Below are 18433 nucleotides of genomic sequence, written 5' to 3'. Positions count from 1 at the left end.
ATTCTCTCAAGAGACCAATGACTACACACTCAAAAGGCAAAAGAGAAATGATAATAATATACTCTTATAGGATTATTGGACAATGGACATACATTTGTACTATTTTTAATACTATTTTTTTTTGGGTCAGCAAATACTCTCTATATTGAGTCAAAATACAGTCAAGGAAATTTTAACTAGCATATTCCTGCGTTTGTGTGTGACAATGCAAAGTTAGACGTGCATATAAACCATTATGGAGTATGTAATTATGTATCTACAATGCTTCAGAGTTAATTTTATATTAATCACTAGCTTATGAATAAGAGAGGCGATGAACAAGGGGAGAATGAAGACCACAAGTCGCAACCCTCTAAAAGGGTGCTTATGAATTATGATTGAATTTAAAAATGGTTTGAAATATTGGTTTTTAATTTTTGTCTGATTACTATAAAAAAATAGAAACCTTAAAAGGAGAATCGTATTGAATTCCTGTTGCGCAAAAATTAAGTTTTAGCTATTAAACTATATGAAAAATAAACTAATACAAAAGACATGTTTAAATTTTTTTTGTGATTTAAATCTTTATATGTTTTAGCTAATTTGGAACATTTATCATTTATTGTTTGAAGATAAAGTATTTTGTTAAAAAATAAAATAAATAAATAATGTAATGAAAAAAAAGCGTGTAACATGTAGGGATTTTATCCAAATACAATGTAATATCAAGAGAACTAGAGCTTGTGAGCTTGTGAGAAGACGAGAAATTTGTAAAAGCATCTCCGTGAGGGTGCTTACATGAGTTTAATTTTAAGCAACATTGGAGAAGATAACATGAAATTGCTTAAAACATTTATATTATAAATAACATTTTTCAAGCATAGTAAAACTCATAAAATTAAGTTAAACACTCATTTTAACAACCTTAGTATTAGAGTGAATTTGTGTGAAGTGTTTAAATTTATATGAAATTATAAGATTGACAAAATTAAGATAAACAACTTATCTATACAACTATGCATTTCAAATTCTCTAAGAGTGTGTTTGGATGAGAAAATTTAAAATTTTAAGAATTTTAAATACTTCAACTGAAATTCTTTTTATTTTCAAAATTTTGTATTTGAATAAAAAAAAATTAAAATTGTGAGGTTGAAAGAAAATAAAGGCAAAGAAAAGAGAAAATATGGTTGGTGTGCTTCGAAAGAGAAGAACACTGATGCGGCATAAGAAGTTGTAGGGGAACTGGAACACGACGGTGTACCCCACCACACCTGACCACAACATTTAGTCAACGGCACACGGCATGACCCAGACCCTCCGCGTTGGCAAGCACCTCCGCCGTGAGATGGATAGTGACGGCTGCTCCCCTGACTAGCAGGTGTAGTCCTATGTGTCTCCCTACGCCCACACTCAAATTAATGTTGCACGAGCTCAGACGGTATTTCTTTTGAAGAAGAGGATCATCGGCGTGAGGGAAGAGTCGCGAGTTCGAGAATGAGATTTCGAAAACTTTTCAGGTGGAAGAGAGGATGGAGGTTACAAAGAAAATACGTCAACGTTTTAGAAGATTCAGGAAGAGAATTTCAATTTCTCACATTTTAGAAGGAAATTAAAATTCCACATTTTTAGTTGTTTAAAATTTTGTTTTAAAATTTCAAAAATTTAAATTTTTCATAAAAAACATCCAAATAATAAATTTTATATTACAAAAATTTAAATTCTCTGACAAATTACTTTACTCAATTAAAATTTTTCATCCAGACGCACTCTAAGGATGTATTAGGATCCAATTAAAAAACCAACCCTAATTACAATTATTATCAAAAATATATATTTAATCAGTTTGCTTTTACATAGTTATGGAGAGAATGCTTTTTAGGAAGAGTTGGTGGCTATGAGCTTCTATGGCCAAGACTTGATCCAAAACGTAGCTACAAGGAGCGCGTGGTTTCGATGATGGCCGGGTATTTTGGGGGCCGAAAAAAGACATTTTGGGGGGCTCCTATTTATTAATAGATTAATTAATTGGTAAAGTAGCATTATCAGTAAACAAATCCTTAAACAAAATCCTTTTAATTGGCACCTTATGACGTCGTTTACCTCACTTTCTGCGTTTCAAGTAATAACATTCAAATTGAAGGAAAAATCGGAATTCTTTCATTAATTATAAAAATTACCAAACACCACCTGATTGTATATTAATCAAGCTTAATTCAGCATAATAATAACAATAAATGATAATTAAACTTAAGGGAGAATTAAAGGGCAACCAGAAACATTATAAGCAAAATTAAACTTATATGATAATTAAACGACAAGTATAACTATCCAGTCATAGTTCACTGACATGTTGAAGAGTAAATATATTTCACTTAAGCAAAGTAACGAAAACAAACAAGCTTGCCCCACTATAAGTAATCCGGGAATCCTCATTTTTATCTGTCTCCAGAGTTAAAACTTCCTATGGTGCTCCTCTAATAAATCATTTTGATTTTTGAACTTCGAAAAAAGAGTAGTGTATGAAATACAGATTTTATGGTCCAAAAAGTGTAGCATCTCTGTCAAAATGGAACTAAATATTTCTACTGAAATGCTACTGGCATGCCATGGCAAGAGCTGCAGCTTCAAGCAGCCTCCGAGCATCTTCCTGTTCAGGCAAATCCGCAGGGGCCTGCCAAAAAAATATTTTAGAAATTAATGAAGAATAGAAATGGGTAATTCATATTTATCTGTTTAAGTTGACAAGACATTTTCTACATTCAATAATTATAAAATTTTCACTTAAAAAGCAAAAACAATAAAATGCTTTGACCATTTCATACACAAATCCTTTAAAGTATAAACAAAGTGAAAACAGATAATATTTTTAAATTACTAGTAAAAACAAAACGTTTTCTCAAACCAAAAATGCCCCACATTCCTTTCAGAGCTTACCTTCCCGTATAAGTTTGCCTTTGTGGGAGATGCGCCATTAGACAGCAGCAACCTAATTACATCAATATGCTCACCTCTTGCAGCGTGATGGAGAGGCTGTGAGAAAATGATCACAAGACAATGATGGAGAACAAATCAGGAGAAATTCATCAAACATGACCAAAAGACAGTTAGGGATAGAAATGCTTGATTGACGTTAGCATCGCGAGTAGTTGGGTAGGAACTCAAATTTTTCGAAGGGTAAATAAATACTCACAGTATCACCCTCAGAATCAACTGATTCTAGCATTCTCTTTATATGTTCTGCATCATTTGCTCTGTTAAGCAGCAGCTGGACTATCTCAGTAAATCCTGATAAGACCATCAAAAAGCAAAATGGCATTGAAATTCTCATCCCCAGATAAAAATAATAGAATGTGATTTCAAAATCAAACTACCTCCTGCACAAGCATCGTGCAAAGGAATAGCACCCTCTTCATCCTTAGCCTCAATGTTTGCTCCTCTTTCTATTAGCAGCTGCAGTTTATCAAACAAGATCAACAATTCATGCAATGTTGTATAATAATAGTAATAATAATAATAGTAATAGTAATAGTAATAATAATAATAATAATAATAATAATAATAATAATAATAATAATAATAATAATAATAATAATAATAATAATAATAATAAGCAAAGATAATAAACCTGGACACAAGCCAAATGGCCATATAAACATGTCAAATGAAGAGCCGTATCCCCATCCTCCACTGGCTCATCAATACTACCAGTCAAGTTATCTGCAGTAAATAGCATGAGGGTAAGCATAAAAAAAAGGGCACCCAGTCCCAGTATGCCAGTGAGAATGTATTTAGATATCAAACAAATCAAATCATAGTCATTTTTAATCATTCTCTACAAATTAAATGTGTATTTGAAAACATGTTGAGAAGAAAGAAATTACGTCAAATTCACTAAAAAAAAGTGTTTGGAACATCTTCAAGGTGAGAAAAATCAATTAACTTTCCTTGCTGAATAGATGTTTCTATGGTATTGCTAGTGTGTTTGGATTAACTTCATGGTGAGAAATAATCAATTATTTTTTATAATAGGTAAAGTAACAAATAGTTGCTTAAACTTTTTCATGGTATCACCATGGTTTTCTGGGTTAGAATTGATTCTCCTGTGCTGTCAAATTGATTTTGTATGTTATCCAAACTCACTGGTAGAAGCCATAAATACTAGCTTCTAAGAGTGAAAAACTGCATCTGAGAGACGTGAAACCAAACACGCTGTACATAAATCTTAAAAAAAAAATTAAATTTTTACTGCTAATGTACCAGACAGAGGATCATATCAGATTCAAAGTCCATGAAAATCAAGGTTTTAAACTGTAGTCACGGTCACAATTTATCTCAATTGTTGATATTGCGAATAAATGCTGTCAATGCAGCCGGCAATTGCAGCCACATCAACCCTAAAATCCCAAAATCGTGGATGTAGACCTTTTTATAAAAGCTTAATGAAAATATGGTATTTTTATTTTAAGACACTCAAATTCTTTTCATACAATTTGACAGAGGGTGACAAATATTTATATCACCCTTATTAGTAACTATCCGTCAATCAATTTTCTAACAGAAGATATAGATAAACCTAATTCTCTAGTTTGCTAGGGTTTGGATTGAACTTGGCAGAAGTAATATATACTAGGGTAGGGTATAGCAAGGGCAGGTCAGTGATCCATTATTACAGTAAATTGAAGAGAGAGAGAGAGAGAGAGACCAAGAGCGAGACGGAGGGCGTGGGCGTCGCCGATTTGAGCGGCGGCGGAGAGGTCGCGGAGGTGAGGAGGGGTATCGGTGTCGTCTTCGACGACACCTTGTTCTTCGAAAAGGGCATTGTCGTCTAACTCCTCTTCGTCGTCGTTGATGCCGTTGCGCCTCCCAGGAACCGCCATTGATCCTTATTTACTACTACTTCCCCTCTGTGCCGCCGCCTGCAATTTCTCTCACTCTGTTGCAGTGTCACGGTATTTCTCGTTAAGGTGTGAAGGGTTTAAAACTTTAAATATGTTTTCAGGATTTATCTTTTGATTTTCTTCTTTTTAAATTTTTATGTGTTGTTATTTTAACTTTGGTAGTATAAATTAAATTTTGACTTTTTAGTCACATTAATAATTAATAATAGTTAAATAATGATACAGACTAATGTGAAAATTTTAATACTATAAAAATTACTTTTAAAAATAGTTAAGATAGAAAAATAAGTTAAAAGATATATATTTTGTTGATAAATTATAAGATTCATTCTTGTATTAATTACCAATAGTTTAGTTCAACTAGTTAAATAATATACGTGAGTAATTGTAAATTTTTAGTTTAATGCTTGTGTGGTTTTTTAAGTTTTTAATTTTTCTATCCTTTTTTTTTATTTTGTTGTTTTTATTCTTTAATTATGTAAATTAATAAATAAGTAAATGTAGTAATATTGATAATTTTTTTTATCAAAATATCAATAACTAATGTCTACATCAATTTAATGACTTAAATATATTTTATTTCTTACAATTTATTTGTTTTCTCATTTTTGTTCTTGTAATTTTTTTAAAGTCTCTTGAATTTGTTTTTTTTATTCCTTTGTCATTAAAAATTGCTAACATGGTTAGCGGTTAGTTTACAAAAGTAAGTACCACTTCATTAAATAATGATATCAACAAGAGTCAAGTTAAAAAAAAAATGTGTCATAAGTACATGTCAGTAGACAAAAAAAACTGATATAATTTATAATAACTAAAAATAAAAATAATTTAATTTATAAGGACCAAAACAAAAAGGAATATAACATAATAATAATGTCAGTGATTATTTGTTTATTTATAAATGCACTAAATTAGTTTCCGAAAAATAATGTAACATGCATGATAATGATCCTTTAATATTGTAGTTTTGTTATCAAATTGTTAAGTGTGTTTGGGTAAATAAACTTAACTATTAAGTTCTAATTTAGGGTAATTGTAAGTTTTATTTTGTTTTTTTTTTCAAACTTAAATTTGAAACAAACTTGTTTGAGTAAAACAGGTTAAAATGCTTTCCAAATAAATTCCAAAACCATTTTATCTCACTTCTGAAAACAGAAAGACAGAAAAAAAATGTTTTCTATTATAATTTTAAGTTTTAGAAATTACTGTATATTTTTTTATGTTTTTATCCATCTTTAATTCTTTGCCTTTTGTCCAATCTTCTTTTCTTATTGGATATTCTTTGCCTTTTGAGCATGAACTAAATTTGGGCATTTTTAGACCAATTTGGTCTTGATCTTGGTATGAGTTTTACTTGCAAAATCCTATATAAAATCAGAATTAGTCCTTAATTAAGTAGCTTGAATTGAACTTAGCTTTTTTTTTTTTTACTTGACCTACTATAGCTTACAACTTGCATCAAGACCACAACTAACAGACTCAAACTCTCTTCATGAAATATGGGCTTGAACTTTAAAATTTTAAGTACAAATTAAATTTGGAGTCTTTAAGCTCAATCTAGGGTTAACTTGCAAAATGTTTATGCAAATTGAGTTTTATTGGACTTGTACCTCATTTTAGAAGCCTAAATTGATTGTGTTTGTTTGAGAGAAAAAAAACCAAAAATACTCTTACATATAATATATACAAGTTGACAATTCATAAGACCATTATGAACTCATAATTTGTATGGAATTGAACCTCTAACTTTCGCGTTATTAGCACAACACTCTATCCAATTGAGCTAATAAGTCAATTATGTTATAAAATAATTAATGTCGTTATATACAACACTAAAATTTCTAATGTATATTTAATACACATACTTTACATAATAAATTTTATAACAATTATTTTTTTACATATATAATTTTTTATTAAACCTATGATTTTTATTTAAAATTTATATATGTAAAAAAATATTATTAGATCAAAATTAATTGTTACAAAATTTACTATTTAAACTTATATATGTATTAAATATATATTAGAAATTTTAGTATTATATATACGATATTAATTATTTTATAATATAATTGACCTATTAGTTCAGTTGGTTAGAACGTCGTACTAATAACATGAAAGTTACAGATTAAAATTATAAAAAATATGTTGGATGTAAAAAAAAAAAATATCTGGTGCAAGAAGAAAATTCCTTTTTTGTCCAACATCAAGTCTACACCAAATTGATATTCAAACCTGTCCAATGAAACACAAGAATTGATTTTTAAATTTTAAAGCATGAAGTTAAATCTAGGCCTTTTTAGTTGAATTTGATCATGGCTCTATTTGAGCTTAGCCCAAAAAAAAAAATCATATAGATTAGACTTCCATAGGATTTAGACCTTGAATTTGATTTTTTTTTCTTAACTCAACCCATGACTCACATCAAGCTTGTAACTAGTTAAATATAATCTATAAGACTTAAAGCTTTAAATGTGGGACATAAATCAAATGTAATTTTTTTTAGCCTAATCCGATATTGACCAATTTGGGCTTAGCTCACAAAACTCGATAAAAACTTAAACTTTTCTTTTATATTATGTTATACTCTCACTCTAGATTCTTTCATATCTTTCAAGTGAACTTTTTTAAAAAAAAAAAAACAAATTGTAAGATTCACAAAAAGTTTTTAAAACTAGAAAAATAACAACCGAAAGTACAAACTAAAAACTAGTTTTATTTTTTTAAAAAAAAATTGGAAAATTTTAAAACCAACCTAGATAGGGCCTAAATAAATGTTTATCATATAAATACTTATGTATAAGTCATTTTTAAAATCAAAGAGATAAATAATATAGTTGAAATTTTTTCATAGAGTGTAAATTATTTTCACAAAATATTGTAGAAAGTTTATTGAAATGAGCTGAAAACAACTTATGAATATAGAGTAAATTATTGTTATACACTCTCTTAAATACTTATGTTATAAGATAAGTTTAAACAAACTGTAAATAATATCCATCTTTTTTATATAAAAAAACTAACTGACATGAATTATCATCGAAGGATCAATTTGTAACTTCATTCACATTAAATTCTTTAACAAACTTTTTATCGTTGAATGAATTTTATCTGACTCTCGTTAAATAAAGAATATGTCCAAAATTATATATTTAATTCCGCCCACATAAAACTCACCCTATAAAAAAATTGTTAAAAAAATATTGCTAGTATGTCCCTTTCTTTTTAATGAGCTATACATTGGAGCATATCTCGTGAATGAATCTTAATTTTCTTGTCGTAAATATAGTCACATGCATATGTGAGAATAATGCTTTTCATTTTCCACCATGATTCCACCGATAATCCAAATAATTAGCAAAATATTACCGAACAGGATTAAAAATATAACATCATCTACGTCTCTCTTGCCTCTCAAACGAAAAAAAAAGAAAGACTTAACTATTAGGTTCATGGAACACGTTGAAACTTGAAAAAGAGAAAGAATAAGTAGTGGCTAAATTATTTAGCTTTTGGATCGGTAATCTGAGATACCTTACCTTTTTTATCATTTGTCAACCTAAACAATTGTTGTTATATATTTACATAATGATTAATCTTTCTTAAAAAAATGATATTTTTAATAAAAAAAATTAATTACATTTTTTTCATTAATAATACTTAAATATGAGAGTTTCCTTATCTTTGTATTTGGTTTATCCAATGATAAAATGTTGTTACAAATAATTTGTAAATAATAATATTATTTACATAATGATTAATTTTTTTAAAAAATTAATATTTTTAATAAAAGAAATTTAATCACATTATTTTACATTATTTCATTAATAATACTTAAATCTGAAAGTTTCCTTATCTTTATGGTTCATCCAATGATAAAATGTTACAAATAATTTGTAAATAATAATATTATTTAACTAATCAAGTCAAAAACAGTGTTGTACTTTTTAGCTGAAACAATGATTGAGGAGAGAAAATTTTAAACACAGTTAATTAAGAAGAATACCGCAGAAAAACGTATAGTCTGGGTTTGGCATGTTTGACTTATGACCGAATCAACAGATTACGCAGTGGTAACGCGAAAAATTGCATCATGGTCTGTAAATTAACTATGACTTTGGTAATTATTAATTTGCTTGCTAATCAGATTAAACTTCTATTTTAATAATTTTTTTAAAGGAACTTCTATTTTAATAATTTATGTTAACCTTTACCGTATTGTTTTTAAAATCTCAAGTTTTATCCTTTTATAAAATATTTTAATTCAAGTCAATGCTAACCAAGTCTTCACTCACTTTTTCACTTATATTTCTCCTTATTTTAGAGAAACTAATTTTTTTTTCTTGTCGTCAGTTTCATAAAACTAAACTTTCTTGCACACGAAAGAGGAGGCACAGAGAAACTAATTGATAGATTTCGGCCTGTGATTTTGTTTTGTTGGTGGCAACTCCTATCAAGCCTCCTTTTGTTTGTTCTCTTACACTTCTCGATCTCGACTTCTGATCAAGCAACGTTTGATAGGAAAGAAAGAAATAATATATAAAAAAATATATTTTATTTCATGAGATTTATGTCTCTTATATTTTACTTTGATTCAATTTTTTTTTATTTCTATCCTCTAGACTAAATACATCCTAAATAATCCTGATTTTTCTGATACACTAATTTTGTACTCATTTCTATCTCTTCTACTTTTATGTACATGATACATCATATTTACTATTTTTCCTCCTTTCATGCTCAATTCCCTTTTTTTTTTCTATACATATTGAAGGTTATTATTGCTTTTTTTTTCCTGATCACATGCATATTGATAGCCAATCAGATCAGAACAAAAGAAAAACAAATTTCTAAAAATTAAGACAATAAACAGCCTTGAAAAAAAAAACTAAATATTCACGAAATTGTGAATCTATTTAAGTATAAGCCAATAAATGATCGAATTCAATTTCATTGAATGCCACAGAATGAATGGAAAGAATCACCATATACAAGTTGAAACGAAAAAAATTATAAAAATAAAAGTAAGGTAAATAATTAACACTGAATACAAATTGGTTCTTGGGGATGAGGTTAACTTATAGAGAAACACAGACTCCAACTTCAGTAATGACAATCCACCAAAGAAGACTGCTTAGAGAAGACAATAACGTTTTTTTCTCTTTGCTGAAACGAAAACTTGGATTCTCTATGATCATCCTCTGGTAGTGCTGGAAGATTCAAGTCCAACTTCAAGGGTTTCTTGGCTTCTTGAAATTCATTGTTACCACCAACACCAACAACATTTCCACCACTCATAGAAGTTGCTAAAGAAGCATTCACAAGAGTTCTGTGGCGCCTCATGTGGCCCCCCAAAGCTTGCCCTGATGAGAATTCAGCACCACAGATAGAACACTCGTGAACCTTAGCCTTTGTTGTTGTTGTTGTTGTGCTACACATATTATTATTAACCCCATTTGGTATTTTCAAGGAGAGGGTGGTACTTGTGGTGGGGTCATAACGATCATTATTCTCTTCAACAAAAGTAGTAACTGCTTCTGATGAAAAGGTGCCGTTTTGCTTAGGCTTCTTGTGACTGGCTCTATGTCCTCCAAGTGCTTGGAATGAAGGGAAATATCTGTTGCAAGTCTTGCACTGGTAAAGGTATAGGCTTGTTGACTTGTGGTTATCGTTGTTGTCATTGTTGTGATACGACGTTGGTGCTGCCACGTGGTGTCTGCCTTGAGCGAGAAGAATAAGACAATTCGCCATGTCTTCGTCTTCTCTCAATTCAATTGTGTTGGTGGGAGAGGGTGAGGTTGTGGCACTATCAATGGAATTGTTGGTGCTACTTGAGGTTGAATTATTATAAGGCATGGCTAGACTAAGAGGGGATGGTGCCCTTTGACGCTTGGTTCGCTTGCCCTTGATCATCATCATTTGGTGGGTGTGATCCTTGGAAGCCACAAGTAATTCCTCTTGGACTTGCATGTTGTTGTTGCTTTTGATGTTGTGTGAAGAATGAAAGAGAGTGGAGGGGTTAATATATTGGTGGTTGGTGTGAGAGAGAAAAGGTTTCAAGTAATAGAGGCAAAAGAAAAACACCCCGTGAATTGAACAGTATACAACCGCGTTTTGGCTTTGCCAGACTTGCGTTCTCTAACCTTGAAAAAATTATATATATAGGGATATATAATAATGTATTAGAAGGGTGTGAAGTGTATAGAGAGAGAGAGATGCAATGTGAAGTATGAGGAGGTGAGGAAAGGAGCAAGATTCGGTTGGCTTTGAAGGAAACCCATTACTTTTTCTCAACGATTCCTTTCTGGAGGATTGGTTTGCAAGCCTGGAACCGCACAGAATTTGCAACTTTCACCTCACTTTTTTCTTTATCTTCCTTTTTTAATTATTTCCTTTTCTTGTTAGTGTTTTGTTCTTTCTTAATATGTAGTAGCTTATCTAGTTATAGTTTCCTTAGTTTCTAGTTGTACATGTATAATTTTTTTTTGTTTAAATTATATATTTTCTATTAAATGTAATCTTATTTGAATCAGATAAAATTATTATGAATGATAGAATTTTTCTTTTAAGTATTTAATATAATTATATATTTAAAACTTGGATCTAAAATCTTTTATTAAACTAAAATAATCCAAAAACAATTGATCCGGATCATATGTTTGATGGTTACATGTATAACTTTTAGTTTAACTAAATTAGAACCCAATTGAATCAATAATTAGTTAACAAACTAAACATATGTCAAATATATTATGGGTTGGACACGATCCTTATGACTTGTGATGCGAGATTATCTTGTACTAATAATTAATATTTTAGCTTGTAGCAGCCATGACTTGATGATTAATAGTAGCAATATAGGCACTTGCTAAGAAGGGGAACTCATGTGCAGTTGACCCCAACCACTTATTTTGCACATTTGGCACTACTTCAATGGACAATAATATCCAACAATCACGCCGCATATATGCATGGCCCTTATTATGTGATTCAAATTTCATAGTCTTTCCCAATCATTTGGTGTCGGGTAAAAAGCACTGTATATTATATACAGAGCGTGACTCTGTCTTGAGTCCTAACTACTACCATCAATTAATGTACACCCTCATTATCATTGTTATTTTTTTTACGTTAAAATGTGAACTACTTGTGTGTAGTGGCGCTTTCACACCAAGGAAACTTTAAATACTTGTTCTATATATAGTCAACTACTTGTTTTTCTTCTCCTAAATTAGTTTGAATCCGGAATTAATAACTACTTTATTAAACAGACCAATTTTTAGTAACAATTTGTTACTTAAATTGATGGTCCGGTTCAATATCCAAATTTTTGTATGAAAAAAATATCTATTTGAAGAGGTTAGTCTTAGTCCTTAACTTTTAGTAGAGTCACAGAGAGATATCTTCAAAAACTTTGTTAATTAAATTTCTAAAATGATCATTGTGAGATGAGAATTTATGTATGAAAATGCATGTTGTGCTAATCACTCCTTAATGTATTATCTAACTTTTTATTTAATATATGAATAATACATAATTATAAGAAGCTTTAGTGCTGTGTTAAAAGGCCTAATACAACATCATATGCAACAAGATTTGTTTTCTTTAGAAAGGAAGCGATGTTAATGAAAAAAAAAATGAAAAGAAAAAGATAGTGGAGTATGGTGAAGTAGTATACATGCATGGACGGTGGCTATGACGTAGGGGTTATCAATTGGTGGTGTAAGGTATAGAGTATATGGATATAAGAGGGTAAGAGAGATTCTTAGCGTAAGGAATTCTTATGGAATGGAGGGGTTGTCAGGGGCACGTAACAGCATCAGGTATTGGTTAGCTGCAGTTAGTGGCTTAAAGCAAAGCATCTTGTTCACTGCTAAATAATCTTAATAAGAACAATTCTCAATTATTTTGGATTTAATATAAAAAAAAGTGTTTAATTAATGCAAGAATGCCTATAAGTCTACAACACTAACTCACCACCTTCTTGTATCTAAGAAAATATATGAATTATTATATGATAATTTTAGTTGTTTATTTTTTTTATTGGGGGAACATTATCTGACAATCTTGCTTAAGCGTAGACAAGACACGAGGCGAGTTTGATGGTGAGAATTCGTATATAACATGTATTCCACTACAGTAGTGTATGATATTCCACTTCACATGCTGCAGGTACCACTATCGGTTATTTGAGCCTTTAGAGCAAGAGATCAATGATTAGCACCAATTGAGGTTCAGCTCACGAATTATATCTATGTACCATATTTTATTATCAACTTGTAACTCAAATTGATAATTTGCCTTAATTAATTTTAAAATTATTCATTATCTTAAACTTTTGCTTTTCAGAAATTGGGATATGTAAAATACTTTGAATAATTTTATTATTTCTACCCACTTTAATTTCTTCAGAGGCTTTATTTTTTTTTCCAAGATCGAGAAAACAACATCCCTAGCTATACTTTCTCAGCTGGAATTATTAAAGTTAAAACAGGCATCTATCTGTAATTTATTTCCATAATTGTAGGAATATATGCTGGACATACTGATTGAATTAGATGTATTCCAAAACATTATTAATAATATGAGATATAAATTGCATCTACACTTCCCTATACTATTTTTCAAAGGTTTAAGCAGCTCATGATAAAAAGGTCATATTTGGATAATTCAATAATATTAAACGTTCATGGGTCATATTCTCATTGTACTATGTACTATTGGAAAAGTATGCCAACCTAGCCGATTGAAAAGTGAAGGAAACCTCCGGAAAACGTATTCTTATATGAGAGTTCGTATTGTGCCATCGATAATAAAATTACATATCATTTATTTTATTTTTTTGTTTTCTCAAATTACTCCTCAATTATTATTTTTAAAATTTTAAAATTGAAATTTTTTTAAATTAAAAAATATTATTAAAGATAACTTTAGAAGTCAGAATCCTAATTTTTTTTAATTACTTTCAACACTTTTATAAAACATATGCTTAAAAACAATAATAATCAATTTTATACCCTAAAACCCAAAAGATTTTTTTTTATAAAAAGTGTTAAAAATAACTAAAAAGATTTTAGGGTTTATACTTTAAAGTTATCTTTAATTATATTTTCTAATTTAATAAAATACAATTTCAAAGTTTTAAAAATAATAAGAAGAATTAATTTTTTTAAAAAAATAATTAATAAAAAAATAACATATAATTTGATTGGTTAAAAAACATCAAAATCTCTCAAACTATTAGGTGGAACATAAAAACTCTCATTCTTATATACCGCCTTACATATTCACATCGCTACATACTGCCTTCTGTTGGATCGCCATGTTCTAGCTATTAATTAATAGCGTAATATATTTCTGTAATATCTATCAATGACCCACTACAGAGGAGAAATAGGAAATAATTAAGAAAGTTCAAGTGGAAAATAAAGTGAAAGAGAGATATGATAGGAATTAATACTAAGTGTATGTAATTTGTTTACCTGGGTGAACTGCTATTTCGGTATCAAAAATTAAATCTACTATCACTTAGGTCTCTCTTAAAGTACTAAAATATCATTTAAATCTTTAAAAGTGTAATTTGTTTGTTATTTTAATTCTACTATTAATTTTAATTTTTATTGTTAAAGTTAATGTTCATGCCTATATGACATGTTATCTACATACAAGATAATTAACAATTCACACATGAAACATCCAACAGCGGATCTAGGATCCTGGATTACGTGCAACTAGTGTTATTGGAGAGTAAAAAATAGGAGAATAGTGGGTTCAAATATAAATGAACCAGAAGGGATTAAAAAAAATAAAAATTTAAGACATTTAAATGTAACAAATCAAATTCAGAAAGTGCATTTGCACACTCTGAACTCTATATAAATATGCCAATGCACATGACAATTCATTGTATAGATGATCGGGTTACTGTTATTTTAATTAATTCTTTTGATTAGATTGCTTTTACTTTATTGTGGATCAAAGATGACCTCTTTTGATTTTGATATGTGTAATTAAGGATTAAAATAAGTCCTGACTCAATATGTCTCTTAGGCTTACAATTCAATTCAGTGAGAAATGTTAACAAACTCAATTTTATATTTTTTCTATTATTAACTGAAATTTATTAAAAATTTTAAATTTATGTGGGTTCACTACAACATTTTTGGCTTTAGATCACAAAAAAAATTGTGTTCATATGTGAAAAAAATCATAATCTTTTCACAGCCTCAAACAATAAAAAAGATCACACTTTTTTAGATGTTGTCTTTATTTTATGACCACCGTTTTTTAAATGTGGACAAATACTATAATCTACAATTGTTGTGTTTAAACTATGGCTCTATAACCGTTGTCTAAACCTTAAGGCCATGGTTTTTTAAGTAATTTTATACATGTTATATGTTTAAGCCACGGTTATATATAGAAGTATGGACATATATTTTAGACAACGTATTTTGTGATGTAGACAAATAGCATAGCCAATAATTGTATAATAGTTGTCTAAACGATTAAACCACAATTTTTTAGTCGTCATTTTACCATAAGAAATGTTCTAAAATAGTATATATAGTGACAATACTTAATTAATTATAAAACCTGGCTAATGATTAAACTTTCAGTAGAAAATTAAACAAAAATAAATAAACAATAAATTAATATATTAAAATTAATTCATAAGTAAATTAATGAATTAAATGATGTGTAAATACATGCAAATTGGTTCAACTAGGTACTAATTAAACGTAACTAAAGTTCTTAAATTTCATAAGATAAACGAGAAATGCTTTTAAATAAGCTAGATTTTAGGAATAGTGAACAACACAAGGATTATTCAGCATTAGCAGAATTCATACCAATCAACCGAATTCAACTGAGACAATTAACTGAACTTATACAAATTAGTTGAATGTAACTCCCAGAATTAACTATAAGAGATTTGAGTATCTAAGTTCTTAACCTAGGCCTTGTACTGAATTTCAAAACGGACAATATTTATTGCTTCGTTCTTCTTCATCTTGACTCGCAAGGTACAGACATTCTTGAAGTTCTAAAGCAAATCTTCCACTTGTTGCATCACATTCACATACATAAATTACGAATCTAAGTGCAATGCAATATGTAATGTGCGATAAAATTGGGAATGTCAATGGAATTATAAAAAATAAACACAAGTCTTGATGGTGGAATGTTTATATGATTGGAGTGAAAAAGAAATGAAAGGGAAAGTACGGAAATTGGAAGTAGATATTGCCAATTGGTCCTTTCTCTGCTTGGTTACCCACAAAAATAATAGCTAAATATATATATATATATATATATATATATATATATATATATATATATATATATATATATATATATAAAAGTATAGCGAATTCCATAATTTAGAAATTTTATTTAAGAATTATTTTTCCCTTTCACTTCTTTTTTTTAATTTTTCCCAGTCTAAAATTCTAAAACATAAAAAAAAGTTAGTTTTATTTTTTTTTCTTTTCACTTCTTCTTGAGGTCCAACAAAAAAGCCCAGATGTGTTCTATTATCTTCAAAATGACAAAATCCTTAAAAAAAAAGAAAACTCAGCATTGACTTAAGCTACCGCACCATTAGTTCTTCTTGGTCTGAACCATTAAACTAGACTCACACGCGCACCCATCACCGTCTGATCTCGATCGCACGGACAATGGCGTACCGCAGCGCCATCGTGCGCAGAGCCCAAGAGGCCAGCCACCGCGACACATGGCGAGCCGCTCTCTCCGAATTCATCTCCACACTCATCTTCGTCTTCGCCGGCTCCGGCTCCTCCGTGGCCGTCAACAAGCTCACCGTCGACAAGCCCTCCGCCCTCGTCGTCGCCGCCGTCGCACACGCCTTCGCCCTATTCGTCGCCGTCTCTGTAAGCACTAACATCTCAGGCGGCCACGTCAACCCTGCTGTTACGTTCGGCGCCTTCGTCGGCGGCAACCTCACCTTGCTCCGCTGCGTGCTCTTCTGGATCGCGCAGATTCTTGGCTCCGTCATCGCTTGCTTGCTCCTCAAATTCATCACCGGCGGACAGGTACCACAGTAATGCACTCATACCTTAAAATTATTGTTCAATCATAAATCATCCGTTGGGACCACTGGTTATTGTAAAAATGTGAACAACTTACCATATATGAACTCATACAATTAATGTGATTTTAAGCAAATTTCACATGTTTGATTTTGGTAAAAAGAGTTTATTCTAATTTCAGAATTAATTGAGTTGTAAGTTTTTGAAATGTTCTAAAATATTATATTAAATTTTAATTATAACATTTTTCATTGTAAAAACATTAAAAAATTATAGTATTTTAGAATCAATTTTGGTCTAGTTTATTTTTTTTTAAAATAAGTGTTTTTTTTAAATAAAATAAACAGTTTTATGATTTTTTATGTCTAAGTTTTTACTTAAAATAAGTAATTTTTTTACTTTTTTAAATAAGTAAACTATATCTTATTCTTAAAAAGCCATTTATATATAAGCACTTTTTTAAAAATTATTTTTTAAAACTTAAACAAACCAATTCTTTAACTTTTGCAAAATCAATTTTTTTTATAGAAAGTAGAGTATGTTTGGGTACAAGTATATAAACTTAAGTTTGGGTCAAATGTAAGTTTCTAAACTGAATTTCAAGAAAATTCTTTTACTCTCAAACATACTTTTTAAAGAGTAATTAAACATGACCATAAACTCATTTTACTCTCAAAAAGTATTTTTGAGACCCTTATGCGGTTCTACTGAAAATCCGAACGACCCTTAATACTAGAAGCTACAACAAGTAATAAGACTACCATTAGAGAAGTTACAAAGAAGATAAAGAAAAATATTGATATGTTGCATTAATGTGTCTATACTAGTTCAAACACACTTATACTTTGATTCTCAAGTTCTAAGGAGCAAACTCCTTCTATTATTTAGGATGTACCGGTTTTCAAACTTTCGAGTGGCGTGGGAGTGGGGAACGCGGTGGTGTTGGAGATGGTGATGACATTCGGGTTGGTGTACACGGTGTACGCGACCACCGTTGACCCGAGGAGCAGGAGGGGTAGTTTGGGAGTGATGGCGCCAATTGTGATTGGTTTCATCGTTGGAGCGAATGTTTTGGTGGGTGGGCCTTTTGATGGGGCATCCATGAACCCGGCTGCATCATTTGGGCCTGCAGTGGTGGGCTGGAGTTGGAAAAATCATTGGGTTTATTGGGTTGGGCCTCTCGTTGGCGGTGGGCTTGCTGGGTTTATGTATGAGCTCATCTTTGTTAGCCATAGCCGTCAGAGGTTTCGCAGAAGTTATTATTAAAAAAGAAATGGAAAGGAAAGATGGAAGCTCTTTGGTCCAGAGATGATACATTGATATCTTTGTTGTGTATGCATGGTTTGTGTTTCTTGTGATAAATCAGTGGTGATCATGAACATTCTTACATTGCATGTAATGTTTGTTAATATTGATGTGATGTATTCAACAATTCAGGAACATTTGTCGCCTTTATCACATTTTTGTTTATGCAATTGTTCCAAGAAACCAAGAAAACAT

General features: G+C 30.2%; 3 protein-coding genes across 3 annotated transcripts; 1 reads left to right on the top strand and 2 right to left on the bottom strand.

The window, feature by feature from the left end:
- Positions 1-2490: 2490 nt before the first annotated feature.
- Positions 2491-4937, bottom strand: LOC100527544 (uncharacterized). Its single transcript, NM_001250669.2, is given in 6 exon segments — positions 2491-2650; positions 2914-3009; positions 3170-3264; positions 3351-3429; positions 3605-3696; positions 4682-4937. Coding segments are annotated over 6 exon segments (615 nt in total). The 5' UTR covers positions 4857-4937; the 3' UTR covers positions 2491-2572.
- Positions 4938-9815: 4878 nt separating this feature from the next.
- Positions 9816-11005, bottom strand: LOC100815595 (zinc finger protein ZAT5). The gene has a single exon (XM_003541383.5). It carries the CDS (start codon positions 10848-10850, stop codon positions 9984-9986), a length of 867 nt encoding a protein of 288 aa, XP_003541431.1. The 5' UTR covers positions 10851-11005; the 3' UTR covers positions 9816-9983.
- A 5442-nt stretch (positions 11006-16447) lies between these two features.
- LOC100820403 (aquaporin TIP1-9) lies at positions 16448-18430 on the top strand. Its single transcript, XM_003542523.5, has 2 exons — positions 16448-16936; positions 17822-18430. Exons 1-2 carry the CDS (start codon positions 16562-16564, stop codon positions 18197-18199), a joined length of 753 nt encoding a protein of 250 aa, XP_003542571.1. The 5' UTR covers positions 16448-16561; the 3' UTR covers positions 18200-18430.
- Positions 18431-18433: the final 3 nt, after the last annotated feature.

The sequence above is a fragment of the Glycine max genome, chromosome 13 (assembly GCF_000004515.6).
Source record: "Glycine max cultivar Williams 82 chromosome 13, Glycine_max_v4.0, whole genome shotgun sequence".
NCBI classification, from domain to species: Eukaryota; Viridiplantae; Streptophyta; class Magnoliopsida; order Fabales; family Fabaceae; genus Glycine; species Glycine max.
The sequence above is the reverse complement of the archived record's forward strand: the minus strand, read 5'-3'. Positions and strand labels throughout refer to the sequence as shown.